This window comes from Choloepus didactylus, chromosome 19, assembly GCF_015220235.1.
Source record: "Choloepus didactylus isolate mChoDid1 chromosome 19, mChoDid1.pri, whole genome shotgun sequence".
Taxonomy (NCBI): domain Eukaryota; kingdom Metazoa; phylum Chordata; class Mammalia; order Pilosa; family Megalonychidae; genus Choloepus; species Choloepus didactylus.
Genome location: NC_051325.1, coordinates 65,222,157 through 65,238,719, shown reverse-complemented (window position 1 = coordinate 65,238,719; position 16,563 = coordinate 65,222,157). Strand labels below are relative to the sequence as shown.

At 44.5% G+C, this 16,563-nt stretch overlaps 1 protein-coding gene and 1 long non-coding RNA gene across 13 annotated transcripts in view; one reads left to right on the top strand and one right to left on the bottom strand.

Moving 5' to 3' along the window:
* DIDO1 (death inducer-obliterator 1) overlaps positions 1-16,563 on the top strand; it is a 56,832-nt gene that overhangs the window by 27,413 nt on the left and 12,856 nt on the right. For 11 of the 12 annotated variants that reach the window (XM_037812281.1, XM_037812274.1, XM_037812276.1 and 8 more), the window contains 10 exons: positions 414-624; positions 10,056-10,533; positions 10,666-10,825; positions 12,013-12,129; positions 12,265-12,369; positions 12,619-12,754; positions 13,015-13,555; positions 13,994-14,147; positions 14,761-14,850; positions 15,502-15,697. In XM_037812281.1, coding sequence (XP_037668209.1) covers positions 414-624; positions 10,056-10,533; positions 10,666-10,825; positions 12,013-12,129; positions 12,265-12,369; positions 12,619-12,754; positions 13,015-13,555; positions 13,994-14,147; positions 14,761-14,850; positions 15,502-15,697 — 2,188 coding nt within the window. The remainder of the gene's footprint in view (positions 1-413; positions 625-10,055; positions 10,534-10,665; positions 10,826-12,012; positions 12,130-12,264; positions 12,370-12,618; positions 12,755-13,014; positions 13,556-13,993; positions 14,148-14,760; positions 14,851-15,501; positions 15,698-16,563) is intronic. The other variant, XM_037812284.1, reaches the window with a different exon arrangement.
* Positions 8,343-14,972, bottom strand: LOC119516099. The gene is made up of 3 exons (XR_005213192.1): positions 14,636-14,972; positions 13,316-13,601; positions 8,343-9,147 (listed from the first exon to the last, which is right to left on the bottom strand). It is a non-coding gene; the product is annotated as an uncharacterized LOC119516099 (long non-coding RNA).

Genomic DNA, 16,563 nt, shown 5'->3' with positions numbered 1-16,563 from the left:
TGTTTTTAATTGATGATACCAAGATACCATTTGTGCCCATCTTTTTTCCAAACCCCATCCCCCCAGTGTCAGACATTGAGCTCTCCTCACACTCCCTTGTTTCAAGGAGCCTGGCATAAGCAGCTCATTTTTTGTTGCGCTGGCTGCCTTGCACCTCAACAGGTGTGTAGGTCCTTTCACGTCACTCAAATAGTAGAGATCCCAGCTGTCACGTTGGGATGCTAAGGCCTGCTGGGTGTGCCAGTGAGGTCAGGCGCTACTTGGCAAAGCACAGTGCCCAAGGTCAGCAGGATGGTGGTGGAGGGGGGCGGCTTCAGAGTGACCCAGTAGACAGTGTCATCGCCCTTATTGTGAGGTGAAGTGGCGTTAAGATATAATTTCTGACCACCTTAATGATTTTACTGATTATCCAGGCGGGCATTAAAATTTCTTCTATGCACAAGAGACCAGCTCCAGACAAAAAAGAAAACATTGTGAAGAAGACCGTGGTGGCACCTTCTAGGAATGAAGCACTTATTAAGGAAACAGCTTCTGAAAGCACACCATCTTGGGCAAGCGATCACAATTACAATGCAGTAAAGCCAGAAAAGACTGCTGCTCTTTCGCCGTCACTGTTGTATAAATGTATGTATGACCTAGGGGCTAGCCTCATGGACCCTTCCCGTTCCCTCTGGATAGCCATCCGCTTTGGTCTGTCCAGGATTAGGATTGTTAGCCGTGTTTTTATTCTGGTCGTAAACACTTGATGCACCAGGATGAAGCAGATGCCCATATCTGAGATGCCTCCTGAGGCCCTGTACATACATCCTTAGTCTGTTTTGACTTGTCGTCATTGTTTTTAAAAAGCTGTACAAACCCATTGCTGTTTTACCTTGATGATTGATCTCTCTTTAATCTCTGTTTTCATTATCAGACTCTGGTAAGTATTTATATTATCTTCAAAACAAAATTGGATTTAATACGTACACTGCCGAGCACTCAAAATTCATCGTTGTCCAAACATCAGTTAGTTTTAGTATGCCCTGTTAGCTTTAGCAGTTTTTCCACATTATCTGCTTTCAGCCCATATAATCATCGGTTCTTTCTTATGTTACGGAAATCACTTTCTGCCGGTTAGATCTGATACTCAGTTTATGCATGATTTTCAGGAGTTAAATTTATTTTTGAGTGGACAGGTAGGAATTTTTTCATGTTTAGCTCACCTACTACACACCAACATAAACACCCATTTGAATTTTGAAGGCCCATTTTACTTCTGCTTAATAAGTACCCAGGTGAGTGAGTATGATGTGCTTTCCACACTTTTAATGTCCTCACTGCAGGTAAGGCTTGATATTTTAGGTATAACTGGCTGTCTCACCCTTCTCGTGAATGCTTAGACTACCCCCAATTTCACATTATTGAAAGAAACTAAGATATTTCAGATAGACGTTTTAAATCCCAGGTTAGATGTCACTTGAATCTTTTCTGTTTGTTCCAGCTTCTCAGCCTAAAGCTCCAAAGTTAAATTTTTAGAAATTTAAGATCCTTAGGGCACACCTTTTTCTATTAAGATTTTCAGTCTTTTTTTAATTCAGTCTATAGTACATTTGGTACCTTTTTTCAAAGTCCCAAAAAGTTGGATATCCCTAAATTCGGTATTCTGAAAGTGCACTGCGGCCTCCAGTCAGCCTTTTAACAAATCACCTGCAGGAGGTGCTCATAAGAGCAGGCTCTGGATCAAGTGTGGTTGAAAATACATGTCACCAAATACTCCTTGTGAGAATGTAACAGCACCAAGACTTAAGAAGTGGAATCACAAGTAAATTACAAAGTATTACTGGAATATTTTCAAAGTTTCAGATTTTAGAAGTAAGTTGTTAAATAACAGAATTAACCAATTACGTGTAAAGGGTCTCTACACCTTAGCTTATTTGAGCCTAGAATTTCAGCTCTTGGATTTTCATCAACTTATGGCACCGCTACAAAATAGCGCTTTTATAGAAGTAATGGGCATACCTACAAATAAACATCACCCACCTGCAAATGGGTGGGAAGCAGTTGATTTTTAATACTATACTGAAATGCTTTAAGGTGGTTATAGGCACATAACAATAAAGGAAAGCAAAACTGGGAATATAACCACAATTCAGATAATTGGGTGATTAATTTCACTTCAGTTCGTTTCACACTGTGTCCGACAGAATTGGAAAGCTGTCCCTGAAACCCCAACTGGGGAGTCTTGGGAGGCCACATACATCGGAGAAGGGAAATGGTGTTGGGGAGCTTGGGACAAAGGATGGGTCCTAATCCCTGGAACCTCAAATTCTTCCTTTTCACCTCCCCCAATGTTTGAGGGGAAGGGAGGGATGGAAGGGAGTGGGGGCAGTCAGTGAGAAGCTTTTCCACCTTTTCCCTTTTTCTTCACTTCCAACACATCATCTCTTCACTGAAGCTGGCCTGCCTCAGTTGACAGAAAGTTGGGAGAGATTAATGACTGATTAACCTTCCCAGGACATCTGTATCAAAATTAAAATTGATGGATAGCCATAATTTATAGCACGCATGAGGGAAATACTTTTAAGCTAGTTGCTTCTTGTTTGTTGTTATCCCAGAAATGTCATCTTCCCAAAAGATGATTGGGAGGAGAGTAGGGTCATTGATAAGATATCTGAAATCAGCATTGGTGAGGAGCAGTTACCACGTCTACCTCTCTCTTCCCCAAACTGTCACTTCACTTTTGGAGCATCAGGGGATGTTCCCTGGGTACAGGAGGCAGGGGTGCCGTGCATGGAGTGCACCAGAACTCTGCGTCTCCACCAGGAGCCCTTTCCCTGCCTCCCTGGCCTGCTGCGGGGCGTACTTTACAGGGAGATGGGGGACAGGATGTGGCCTGAGGCTGACAAGATGGAACAGTTCTTATTAGGAGCTTTTCAAGTCAGTGTTCCACGTTGGTCCATCTTCGGCTCCGTGCACTTTGTGACAACCACCAGCAATTAGCAATTAGCCAAAATGCTGCTGCCACTTCTGCCTCGTGGAAATGCTCTAGATTTCCTTTCCTTGCCAAGTCGTTAGTTCTGACCTTGGGTTGTGGATGCAGGTACAACTTTTCAGCAAATATATGTGGGGGAGAAATCTGTTAAGTGAGGAAGATCTTTATATGCAAGAAGTTTTTTCCTGCTCTTCTCTTAAGGAGGATGTATGATCCATTAAAGTATTGATAGATTGTCAATGTTGTTAAGGTGATGTAATTAAACATGCTCATAATTGTTCCTCTGATTAGTTTTTTTAAATTGATGTGAGACTTTCTTCTGTACTGTATCTTTAGCTTAATGGAAACAATTTGTACTTTGTTTCCCCCCAAGATTATGATGATGCTTTTGTGTTTTTAGATCCTGTTTCTTCCATAATTTTTCTCTTTATTTCTACTGTTTGTTCAACTCCCATTATTGTCAAGGCATAAAGAGGGCTCAAAATTTATTTGTAAAATGTCCCTGGTTTATTGGGGATTTATCTTCATGGGCACACTTCCCTCCCTAGTATTTTGGACTCTGTAAGAGGCTCAGTAGGCTGCTTAAGGCACGGGATTTGAACAAATTTTGACTGGAAAAGTGATATTTCTACAGTTCCCCTAGCTTTCGGAGTTAAAACAGGAAACCCTAACACCTGTGAACCCAAGTCCAGATACTTATGCCTCTTACCCAGAGATACCCGTGGTTCACTTGTGCTGCACAATCCCATAATGTGGAGAGGTAGGCTGGGTGAATACAGGTCCCCAGGGAGATGGCTGGTGGCACCAAGTGTGTGTCCAGAAGCATAGTTCACTGAAGGCAGAAGATGAGCAAATTCCCTGGGGATACTAGAGATCTAAAGCTGGGAGGAATCTGTCTTAACAATTGCATGAGCCATTTGTGTCTGTCTCTTCCATAGTTGTCAGTAGTAATGAAAATGAGGTTGGAGATGAGGCAGGTGTTAGATTTTGCACATCTGAACCAGTCTCTCCCTATCTCCCCTACCCCCCATTAGAGGAAAATCAAAACTCGTGTACCTAGACCTTCAGTAGCTACTCTGATAAAGGATTTAGATTGAGAGCTATTAGCCTTATCCATACAGCTGGAATTCTCTTGGTTGTCAACAAGTAAGGGCATCTTTCTATATTTTGAAGTGCTTTACTTTTTACAACCTTGAATAGCCCATTGTCAGGAAAATCAGTTCAGGGAAAGGCTTCACACCTGTGAGAATTCCACCTGTGAGAATTCCACCTGCGAGGTGAGATCACTGCAGCCCTGGCCGTGGCTCTGGCTCAGGCCTGTCCCTGAGCCTGTCACCTTGGTCCTGATGCTTCGGCCACCTGGGAGGTGTTGGTGGCCAGCAGGATTGGTCCTGCTAAAGTCACCTGCTCTTCAGTGAACTACATGTAACCTTGTGGAAATAAGGATCTACTCTAATATTCTTTCAAGATTAATACTATAGGAACGTTCCTTTGATGGTGTTCTCGATGGCAATTAGAGTCCAAAGGTGGTCACTGAAGAAGCCGGCTATAATTCCTCCAACACGGTAACAAGTTTCAGATATATTTGCATAAAATTGTGAAATAGTTAATATTCCTTTTTTGTTTTCTGTAACATCAACATGCACATTCTTAGCTTCTAAAAATTAGAGATGCAAACATAGAAGATGAATAAGAATTTTTGCCACCTTCATTTATTTAAATGAAGGTTGGGGCAACTTTAATTTACTGCAAACCTGGAGAGTGCAGCAGGAAGACAAAATAAGGTAATTGGCTGTATACTCCTTATTGTATCTGCCTGGTGCTTTTCAGTTTGGGCCTTTTTACAGAGTATGGCCCTGTGGGACTGGGAGGGTTGTGGGGGAGGGTAAATAGATTATTTTACATACCCCTATCATGTTGGTTTAGGAGCACAAACAAATAATGCTGAGTAAACCGTAACCTAATTAACTGGAGTGCTTGTTACCCATTTGGGAGATCCTAGGAAAGCAGCAGCTCCCTAAATGAATTTTGGTTCTGGCAGCCACACTGGGACACCTGCAGCTGGGCCAGCGCACAGCGACACCAGGTGCACGGGCACGAGCAGTGAGGCACCTGGCTTCCCCGCGGCCCTCGCCACGTTCATCTCAGCGGTTTGTGTCATACAGGCTGGGACCAGCTGTTTGTACATTACAAATGCCAGCCCAACAAGAATCAGGTTTTACTTTAGTTTTCAAAATACCATATATAAAACTGCAGGTGTGTGGTTACACTCGTTACGTCGTTTACACAGAGGAGCAGCAGCGCTTCCTTGACTGTCACTGGGAATTAATCCATGTTTTGTCTGATACAAAAGCAATCATTGATTTAGGCTTTGAAAAGAATAATTCACTTGAATATTGAGAGGAGCAAGAGCCAAATTGTTTCTCTTGCTACTGGCATCATGACTTTTCACACTAGTGGAGAAGCAGGATTGAAATGGGACCCTTTATTGTACATGTCATACTGGAAAATAGAACGCTGTCACAGCCAACGGAATTTTCTTCCACAAGTTCCTCCCCAGTACTACTTTGGAGTCCTGGTTGCAAGTTCATATTACAGGAAATACATGAAGTTGTCGTTGACTTAGTCTCACTTAATGACCAGAGTCAAGACACGATGGGAAATGAGTGTGAACTAGAGATGAGTGACAGTAGGAAGTTAAGGTGCCCACATCCCCTGAATAAGGCACAATACCCAAAAAGTGGCCAAGCTATGGTGAACACCTCTGCCAAAGGGCTCACACAAATTCTAATTTGGGATCTACAAATTTACTTGGCCTTTACAAGTTGGTACACACATTGGAAAAGTCTATTTCTGATTCATTAATCTTCACCCTAGAAACTCATTTTTTATTTGATTTGTTTTGGCTTTTACAGACAATTGTTAGTACTTTTAAAGATCCTAATTTCTTCCCAGAGTTGCTCACAGATTCCTTAGACAGTGACCCCCCCCCCCCCTTAGGCATCTCAGTGACTGAAAGTATCATACCTGGAGATTAAAGCAAATTGTCTCCATAGTTTGGTGGGGACCAACAGGTAATAAAACCATCTGCATTAGCCCTCAGTGCTTGTCACCAGTTCGTTTGCCTGTGAGGAGAGGTCTGGTGGGAGCAATCACCAAGAGCCCAGTATCTGTGGGGTCGGGTGTGGCTGCTGCAAACCCTTTGTGCTCCATGTTTTAACCCCACTCTTGCTGTCACGTTTATCTTGGAGCAGGCAGGCAGTTTACACAGGTTCTGTCCAAGTTAACATCCGGCACAGTTCCTACCGGAGACCTGGATTTTGTCTCCTTTTCTCCCTGGACTCAGCCCACCATTGCCGCCCGGTGATGCTGTAGTGCCACAGCCAGCCTGCAGGTGGGACAGGAAGCTTTGGTTCGTGCTCACGGGACATGAGACAAGCAGAGAGCCTGCTCCTGGTCCCCGTGTAGGGCCTCCTGCTCACATCAAGGCTCAACCCCAACAACCCGTTTCCATGATAAGCAAGTGGCCAGACGCTGCAGAAACAGCTTCACTGGGGCCAGTGGCCTTACCCTTTGGGGCAGCTTTTACTCCAGTACCTGTTGAGGTTTAAGTTGGCTCTCCAGGGTCAGTTCCCGCACCTGGAGTTGGGGCAACACTTTGCCTCCCCCCAGCAGGCCGCAGGGATGTCCCTGTGGAAGCTGAAGGAGACTGAGTGAGAGTAGCACATAACGGCACACGCTCCAGTGTGTCACCTCCTTCAGCTCCCTGGGTAGGGCTGTTGGGTTATCTGTGTATTGCATCGCCATGTCTTTGACAGAGTCATTTTAGTGCTCAGTGCTAGCAGTACAATATCATTGTGGGCTAGCCAGAAAAGGTAGCACCATGCAAGTAGTCTTTGTCAAACCCCGAAAGCATTCCAAACTAGCTTCAGTTGGCGGGGGGGGGGCGCGGGGGGGTGTGAAGGCTTCTGTTTCTCTAGAAGAGCTTTTGTTTTTTTTGGTTGGTTGGTTGGTTGCTCAGTTACTCCTTGCCCTTCTATGCATATATACACAACATGACAACGTTAAAAATGAATTTAGATGAAGAACTTGCAAGGTGAATGTTAGCTCTGCTCAAGGGTAGTGCTTTTAGCTCCTTGTCAGGGCTGGTCCGCAGTCCACTCCTGTCACCGCCGTCCCAGTGCTCCTCACCCAGGCCTGGCATGCCGGGGAGGGGCAGGAATGTAGCAATTGTCGGTTAGGACTTACTTTGAAAGAAGAACATTTTAGCCAGCTTACCATTGAAATCCACCAATTTCAGAAAATTTTACCGAACAATCTTTTATTTACTTAATTGTACTAATTTATAAATTCTGAGGTGTAGGTCAGGAATAATGAAGGCTGACTAAAAGGGCAGAAGCAGCTAATGTTGCAAAATACCTTTTTATTTGCTTTATTAGTAGGTTATATTCATTTACTATTCTCCCATTCTTGGTAATAGGTAATTTTAATCTCATGTATTGGAAATGGCCGCAACATCTCTTGACTTTGTTTTGTCCTGAATCAAGGGGAAAATGAACTAACTTGAAGAACTTCAGCCATTAGAAGTAGTGTACTCTTGGGTGGACACTCCTTAGTCTACAGGTCAGGATTTGGAGGAGTTTGAAGCTAGCATGTATCTGTTACCTGAAGCAATGTAAATGTTAAAAGTCACTAAAGATTTGTTTTCAGGTTCCTTCCTATATGTTACAATCAAGTCGTTTTATTGGAGTTTCTGGAAACACCTTAGACAGCCTTTTAGAGTTACTTTAAGACACCATTAAAATATACTCAACAAAATTTATAAAAGACACTGACTGAACTGGCTTTAGGTCTCAAATTTAATTGCAGCTGGCCCGTCGCTGTTGTGACTCCCGACAGCTGTGCTCTTGGTGGGTGAGTCCCAGGCTCCGGGACCTGGGTTGGCTCTGGGCCCTGGGCCTTGGACCTCGCCTTCCAGCACTGACCTCGCTGTGCCGCAGGCACCCTTTCATTCCTCTTCCCTCCCCTACCCCTTCCCCAAGAAAAGGGTTCTCAGTTGTTGGACCTAAGTCCAAAAGTACTTCAAGTTAGATGCTGTGGTTTTTGCTGGTTAAGAGTTAACTGTTAAAAAAAAATTTTTTTTTTGAATACCAAGGACATGGTAACTCCTTAAGTATTTATTTAAACATGATCTGATGAAATGACACATATACAAATAAAGTTTTCTGGGTAGGAGTGTGCCCATATCTTTGTTTTGACTTTCATTGCTTTATAATGCAGTTTATTTAAAAACCCAGCTCCCAAAGGAATGCAGTGTTCTGTGATGTAGTGACCACTGAGGTGGTTGTGGCCTTTGAGCCAGCTGCTCTATGGGGTAGGGGGCACAGGGATCTTGGGAAGTCGTGATTGCTTGGGGCTGGAAGTTTTGGGTCCATAGTACTGTTGCAAATTTTGTAAAATTAAGGAACTTTATAGTATAAAGTGAAAAAACTTGAAGCCCCAGGCTTTCAGTGCCAATTAGTGTGTAAATCAGAATGCACTCACCGCGGGCAGTGCCGTGGTTACAGGCTGCTGGGGACTGGTGGGCTCCCGCACCGGCCCCTAGAGTTCTGAAGGCCTCCTGGCGGCTCCGTTTGTTGGATCAGGCTTTAAATCATCCCTCGCCCTTGCTTTCATGCCTTCCGCCAGGTTTATCGGAACAGTTTGAACATTGGTGGGAAGAGCAGTGACACTTTTTATTCCCTGGTTAGAATGGAAGGGATCTGAAACATCTGTTGGAAGAATTTCCCCATCTGGTGCTCGGGAGTTTTTAGGGCTCATGGGAGGCGTGTGGGAAGAGGGCCCGCCCTGGGAAGGCCGAGTCAGTTTGTCCCACCTTGTGGGATCTGATCGCCTCCCAGTGTAGCTCTGGGGCCCCCAGCATTGGTCTGTCATGTGATGCCTGCAGCCACCTCCAAGGCAATCCTGGGGGACTTGCCGGGAAGCGGCCCCGTATCCGTCTTGTTCCTCTTCTGCCCCTGCCCTCGCGTGGTGTGCCGAAGCAAGCTCCCTAATGCCGTCGGCGTTCAGGCCTCTGTGTGCTCTGGCTCTGCTGCGGTCGGACACGAGCCAGAGTGGGGCTGCAGTGGGCCTCGGGCTCGTCTTCCCTGGTTCCTGAAGACCTGAGTTCTGGTGGCCTAACAGAGAGAGGGTTGGGGTTTAAGCAGTTCTTCAGTGTGCCTGGTATGTTTTTAAAGGTACTGGCGTCATAAGGGTTTTTGTGCACATTGAGGGGTTTTGTGTGCCTTTGTTTTAGCTTTTGACAACAGTCCTTGTTTGGATTAAGAGCACTAGTTTATTACTCGTCTGACCCCATGAGTCGAATCGAGGGTTATAATTGGGAAAACTTACATAACAGGACCATTTTATTTTTGTCTCGAATTTTTAGTGCAAAGATAGGATTGATTTTCCCCATATTGGTATTAAGCTTGCTCATTTTTTTCTCCCTGCGTCCTCTTCAAGTGACTTTTGTCCAAGAGAATAAACCAGTGCACAGCTGTGACTCCGCGATCGTATGGAGAGTGGGGCACTGCTGTGTCCTTAGGAGGCCTGTGGGCTCCGTCAGGATCATGAATTTGCGTTTAAAGAAAATCTGCCCATTTTATCCTTTCTTTGAAATATTTCAAAACTCCATTTTTTAAATGGCATTTAAATTCTTTGTTATTAAAATTCTAGTTTCTTTAGAATAATGTGAAATTTGTTCTTCAAACAGCTCATGATTTAAAACAACAGCTAGTCTAGCTTTTGATAACTAGACTTTTTTCATTGAAGTCAAAAGTTTATTTTAATATAAAATCGATTTTCTTCGTGTAAGAGTTAAAGTAGTCACTGTCATAAACACTACTGATAGCTCATAATATACTTCTTTCCTAAGTGTATTATTATTTTAAAAGTCCTTTTCTCTACATTTACTGCATATAAGTGTACCTATTAAGTTTTTGCTAGTTGAAGGATGGACCATAGTGCTTTAACAATTCAAGTGACAAAGCACATGTGATGCTTTACTCTCTTCCTGAAGAGCCCTTGCGTTTTGTTTCCTTTGTAGCCATGAAGGAGGACAAAAGAGCCGAGGAGAAGATGACAGCCAGTGTTGCAGTGTCCAAGAAAATGGTTCCTTTGGGTGCTATAGCCAGCAAACCACCTTCTTCCTTGCCCAGAAAACTAGTTCCGAAGAAGTCACCTTCTTTGGCTCACATGTCAGCAGCCAAACAGGCCATGAAAAAGTCGCCCTTGGGTTTCAAGGGTTCCATACCCAAGAGACCGTGGCTCGCAGCCCCTCCCTCGGGCAGCACCCCAACTGCCAAACAGTCAGGACTGACGCCTGTCGCTGCGGCGTCCGCTTCTAAGAAACTGCCCGGCCCTCCTGCCCTGGGTGGAGCACTCAGGAAGCCGGCGGCTGCTTCTGTCTCTGTGGCCACTCCAGCCCCAGGACGGCTCGTGGCCACTGGTCCCGCCCTGTCACAGCCAAACTCACAGATTCGGCAAAATATTCGACGTTCTTTAAAAGAGATTTTGTGGAAAAGGTGGGCTGTTTTACTTCATTTCTTATCATTAAAGTTGCGGCATTTTCACTTAAAGTGGTAGTTTCAAGATTGCCCTGGTGTTTGAGACATTCAGTATGGGATGGTTTATGCAACTGTTCTTATTCCATGCAGAGTCAATGACAGCGACGACTTGATAATGACAGAAAACGAAGTGGGAAAAATTGCCCTCCACATTGAGAAGGAGATGTTTAACTTGTTTCAAGTTACAGATAATCGCTACAAGAGTAAATACCGCAGCATCATGTTCAACCTCAAGGACCCTAAAAATCAGGTGTGTGATTCCTGACACAGAAATAGATTTGCTGGTGAATTATCTATTTCTATTAGTTACAATTCACAGTAATAAACTGAACGTGGTGTTTGGAGACATGTAAATCCTTTCGGGGAAAGCTAAAAAAGTATTTCCATCCTCTGTGATGCTTGTCAAATGCCTGCCTGTTTTTGGTATCAAGACAGTTGGTTTATTGTTCCCTTCCCTATCTGAACTAACCAGCTCCCCCTGAAGTCTCGTCTTGTATTTCACCAGGTTAATCACTTCTAAGCATTGCTGTAAAATTCCAGTCACTTCATTGGCTCCCTGTTGGCTCTAGCATGCAGTTCAGAGTCTTCGTTCTCTGGGCTGCCTCTGCAACCTACAGGCTTTGCTGCTTTATTCTCCCCCCCCCCCCCCGTGCTGGGCCAAGTGAGGTCAATAAGAAGTGATAATGGTGAACACTCCCTACAGTGCTCCCCATTTGAATGGGATCTGCTCACAGCACTGAGTGTGTGGTAACACTGCTCACAGAAGGGGTGGAGGAGGCAGTGCTGTTCCCCTTTGATCACAGTGCACAGTGGAAATGAGGTGGAAGGCCGTTTGGCTTGCCGGGTGTCACATCTGTGTCACATAAGCGGCCCAGCCCGTCCCTCCTTGAAGCCTCCTGCCATGCCAGGGTGACCATCTTCACTGGCATTCACTCTGGCCACCTCTGCACTTCTGACTGATATTCTAGGGTCAGTGTCACATGCTCTCTCATTCTATCATGCCATTGTTAATGACCCCTAGTAGAAAAGATTTGTTTGCACCTCTCTTCTCCACACTGGACCTTTTGGGCATGTGCTCCCGGCTGTCTACATGATTTTGTTTTTCCTGAAGAGGTCCTTTTTAGTAACATCAGTGCAGTGTAGACCTTGAAATCTTCTATATGGTCTTAGTATGTAACCTTTTCCAGGCTTGCTCCAGTTTGCTGTACAGTTGGCACAGGCTGACGCTTACTCTCAACAGGCCGTGGTGGGAATTAAATGGGATCGTGGCCCTGAAGGGCGTGGCACAGGGCCGGGCACCATCGAGTGCTGAGGGTCTGGGGCCTGCTGGTCGCGGCTTCGCACCACCTGCACCCACTGCTTTTTTTGTCCCTTGTATGCCAGGTTACAGACACTCAGATGTCTGTGAGAGAGTGAACCAAAGTTGTTTGTTCATAGGGGCTCTTCCATCGTGTTCTGCGGGAAGAAATCTCTTTGGCAAAACTTGTCAGAATGAAGCCAGAAGAACTTGTCTCTAAGGAGCTCTCCATGTGGAAAGAGAGACCAGCAAAATCTGTGAGTACTCGTAGAAAATGACGCTTCATGAGGTGCTAAACGTGTCCCTCTTCCAGAAATAAGTTAATAAAGCTGTGAATGATCTGCTGTCCTAGAGAACAAGGTTTAAAATGGTTTTTGTCTCTTTCATTTTAGGTGATGGAATCCAGAACTAAATTGCTTAATGAAAGCAGGAAGACTGCCATTAAACAGGAAGCCATTCCAGATATGGAAGATTCTCCACCAGTATCAGATTCGGATGTAAGCATTTGGGATTTTAAGTGTTAAGAAATATAGTCTAAAATTTAACCATTCCAGATATTTTCAGGTGCCTAAGTTATTGGGTGAGTCACTGTTTATAACGGGTGTATATAATTGTGTAATTTCTCAAGTACTTGTATTCAGTGGTTCTTAATTTCATGAGTTATTTAATTTAGATTTTTTTTTTTTAATGTATATTGTTAATTTGGTAAAGAAATGAGCCACTCCGTTTTTTTATTTTACTTCTAGGAACAACAAGAATTGGTTCGAGCTATACCTGAAAAAAGTAGTGCACCTCTTCTTGATGTCTTCAGCAGTATGTTGAAAGACACAACAAGCCAGCACCGTGCACATCTTTTTGATCTAAACTGTAAAATCTGTACAGGTAAGCATGATTTAGGAGGTGAAACTTTTGGAGATGAGACTAAACTTGATTTTGTTTAAAATCACTGATCCTTCTAATGGTGTTTGGTATTGGACCCAAGTTTTTTTAAAAAGGGCTATGGTGGTTTTTCTGGAGTTTAGGAAGTTAGCCCCTACTTTTATAATATTTGTTTCATTCTTGTAAGAAAGTATCTATTCACAGGCAAGATGTGCTCTCTAATGTTTCAGATACCTCAGGAAATCTTTCCTCTTATTCTTCAGGTCAGATTCCCTCAGAAGATGAACCAGCTCCAAAAAAACAAAAACTGTCGGCTTCTACTAAGAGAGAAGACCCAAAATCCAAGTACGACAGCGCTCTCTCTGAGCCTGTCCCTAACAGAGCAGAGGAAGTGATGCCAGAAACACTGCCCGACATTGCGTCTGAACCAGAACTGGAAAGCACATCTCATCCAAACCTGGGGAGGAATTACTTCCCTGTCCCCTCAGGAAGCAGCACCCCTGAGCCCTCCCCTTTGGAAGAGCTCCCTCCCTGCCCAGCCTCCTGTGGGGGTGGCGTGCTCACCACGGTCACGGTGTCTGGCAGGGACCCCAGGACTGCGTCAGGTGCCTCGTGTGCAGTCACGGCCCCCACAGCAGCCCCCCGCCCCAGCAGCTCTCTGGACAGCGCCCACACGGCAGAGACCAGACAAGATGCTCCGAAGCCTGCCCTGACTTCGGTCACGATGCCCAAGTCCATCCTGGCTAAGCCGTCCTCTTCACCCGATTCCAGATACTTGTCACTTCCACCATCCCCGAACATCAGGTGCGTCTTTCAGATGCAGTCTGAGCTAACCAAGCCTGTTTTATGTCTTTTAGATGGAAAAAAAAAAAAAGGAAAATAATTAGTGATAAATAGCTCTACTCTGGGATTTACCCAGAAATACAACTTACTCTTCAATATTTGAAAAAGGCAAAAATGGCCTGGTTTTATGAGACATAATTATCACTTCATAGGTAGTCTTGAAAACTGAGATTTGCATTTTTGACCATCTGGTTTTATTTCCTTTTCACTTTATTTTTCTTTGACCTGTATGTCTGTTTATATAATTGTGATTAAAGTGGTAAATTGGAGAAGGTACACCATAAAAACTTGTAGGAGTTCACATTTGCTTTTAGATGTATAAAGTCTTAATACTTTAGACATTCTCATTTTGCAGAGAGAATTAGACATTTGTTTATTTTCCATGGTTTTATTTTATAGCATCTCAGAGTCACGTTCCCCTCCAGAAGGAGATACGACCCTGTTTTTGTCTCGACTCAACACCATTTGGAAAGGATTCATTAACATGCAGAGCGTGGCCAAGTTTGTCACGAAGGCATATCCTGTCTCTGGGTGTTTTGATTATCTCACTGAGGTTAGAACCAAGAATGTGTGTGTGTGCGCATGTGCACAAGAGTGTTCCCACGACACACTGGGGCCATATATGCGGCGTTCTTAAGGGAGCGTCTAGAAAGTGAAGCGCCTCTAAAGGTGCGGGGAGGCTGCTGCAGCGCGTAAGCAGGTCGGGTGGTTTGAGGTGTCAGCCTTGCACCTACCATGGAAATGCCCAAATCCTTTTTCCTCCTTCCTCTGGCACTGATGTTGGGGGGGGGGGGGTGTACCTGGCCTCAGGCTGGCGTGCATGTGTAACTGCCATGGCAGGCAACTCTTGCTTTTCACAGTTAATGCAAACCCAGTCATTTTGGGTTAGAATCTGTTCCTTTAAAGGTAACATAATAGTGATGAGCAGTGCTTTCTAAACGAAACCTTGCTTGGCAGAAGGATAATGTTACACCACCCCTGGGTTTGGTGATTTGTAATCATGGGTGGTAGTTAACCAGTCAGCTTTAATAGAATTACTACCATTTTTCTTGAAGTGGTTGTGGTTTTCTTGAAGTTCACATAGTTGGGTACCTTGAAGTGGCCACAGCAGTCTCTGTATGGGCTGGTGTTTCAGCAGGAATTTACTCACAGTGCTTTCTGTTTAGGACTTGCCCGACACGATTCACGTTGGTGGGAGGATCGCACCGAAGACAGTCTGGGATTATGTTGGCAAACTCAAATCTTCAGTTTCTAAGGTATCCGCTTATAACCTGTGGAACAGTGAAAGATAGTTTTTACTGAAACACATCTCTTTTTTTCACCTGTCATTTGGATGGGTTGGTTAGCACTTGAAATGTCAGCCTGTAGCTTTTTAGCTATTTCGAGGTGAATATTTTAAAAAATTAAGCTCATTGGAGGAAAAGGATATCTGTTTATATGTATCTGAATATAATAGTAGAAGGTTCCTTATTGATTTTGCTTTAATTATGTTTATGCAGTTTTTGTAACAACTGTCTAAGCTGTGTTTCTTTATTGTTTTGTAATGGAAGAAGTAGAGGGTGGGAACTTATAAAAGATCTTACTTGGTAGGTCTGGACTCCTGGCTGGGCTTTAGTTTTCTGTGATGCCCTGGAGATGCATCCACAGGTGTGTGCATGGACTGTTTTCTTTGGGAAGTGTCCATAGTTCTCATTAGGTGGCAGCGTGAGGTATGAGCCTATGTGCTCTTTGACCACTTCATTATGTAGCACATTAGACAGCAGGGCTTTGAAAATTAAAATCAGAATTGCTATTATTTCCCACTTCAGGCCTTGCTTTGGGGGTTTAAATGCAGATCTTTGAGCGGATGCTGTTCTAGAATAGCCGCAGGTCAATGTTTTTCCCCTTGTCCTTTGTTTGCATTGCAGGAGCTGTGTCTGATCCGTTTCCATCCGGCAACAGAAGAGGAAGAAGTCGCTTATATTTCCCTCTACTCCTATTTTAGCAGCCGCGGCCGCTTCGGTGTTGTAGCTAATAATAACAGGCACGTCAAGGACCTCTACCTGATCCCCCTGAGTGCCAAGGACCCTATTCCCTCCAAACTCTTGCCCTTCGAGGGACCAGGTAAGCGCCAACGTCCTGGGTGGTCATTAGGCACCTCCCACACCATGCACCCCCTCAGCATGGACATGTAGGCCTTTGAGTTTGCCACCGGGCAGGTAATGGCATCTAGCATCCACCGTGCCTCTCGGGGAGCAGGAATCAGAAGGACGGTGGGAGCTGTTTCGGGGCAGAACACTCAGCTTCTAGGATACAGGGGTGTCGTGCTAGAAGCACCCCTGCTTTTCAGCATAAACTCTCAGGGAAGTTTTGTAGAGAAGGGGGAGGCCTCTGCAGTTTTCAGCCAGCCTGTCCCAGAATGTTCAAACACAGGCCCCCGAGGCTCACGAAGAGGAAAGGTAATGTTTAATACTGTGTCGGGGCCAGACTCTGCCTCACTCGGGCTGGGCTGTGTCCTTACTGCTCAGCCCAGGGACGGGCAGGCTTCAGTGACTGCTTTCCCCCTGGGGTCACTTCTTCCGTTGGAACTAATTTCTGGGAGATAGAAAGTACTAGTAAAGTAGAAAAATATTTCTAGGATAATTACTTCTAAATCTGCTTAAGTTTTACCTTGGCCATCTATTTTGTGTTTTCTCTTTCTTTAAAAAGTACTGCTTTTACTTACAAGTTGACCTGAAAAACAATTTCAGATTTAAGGAGCTGAGGGTGATTCCAGGGTGGGCAACAGGCTGTTGGTGTCCAGCTCTTTCTTAACCCCTTAGTAGACATTTATGTGACTTAAGTTGGAGAAATAGCATAAGATGCCTAAATTAAAGTGTCTGCTTGTCATAAAATCCGCAGAGGACTGATACTACCTAAAAGATGACATTTCTAACACATTTTAAGTGCTCTTTAAAGTGCTTTGTTCTAGAGGCGGTGGCTGACCACCC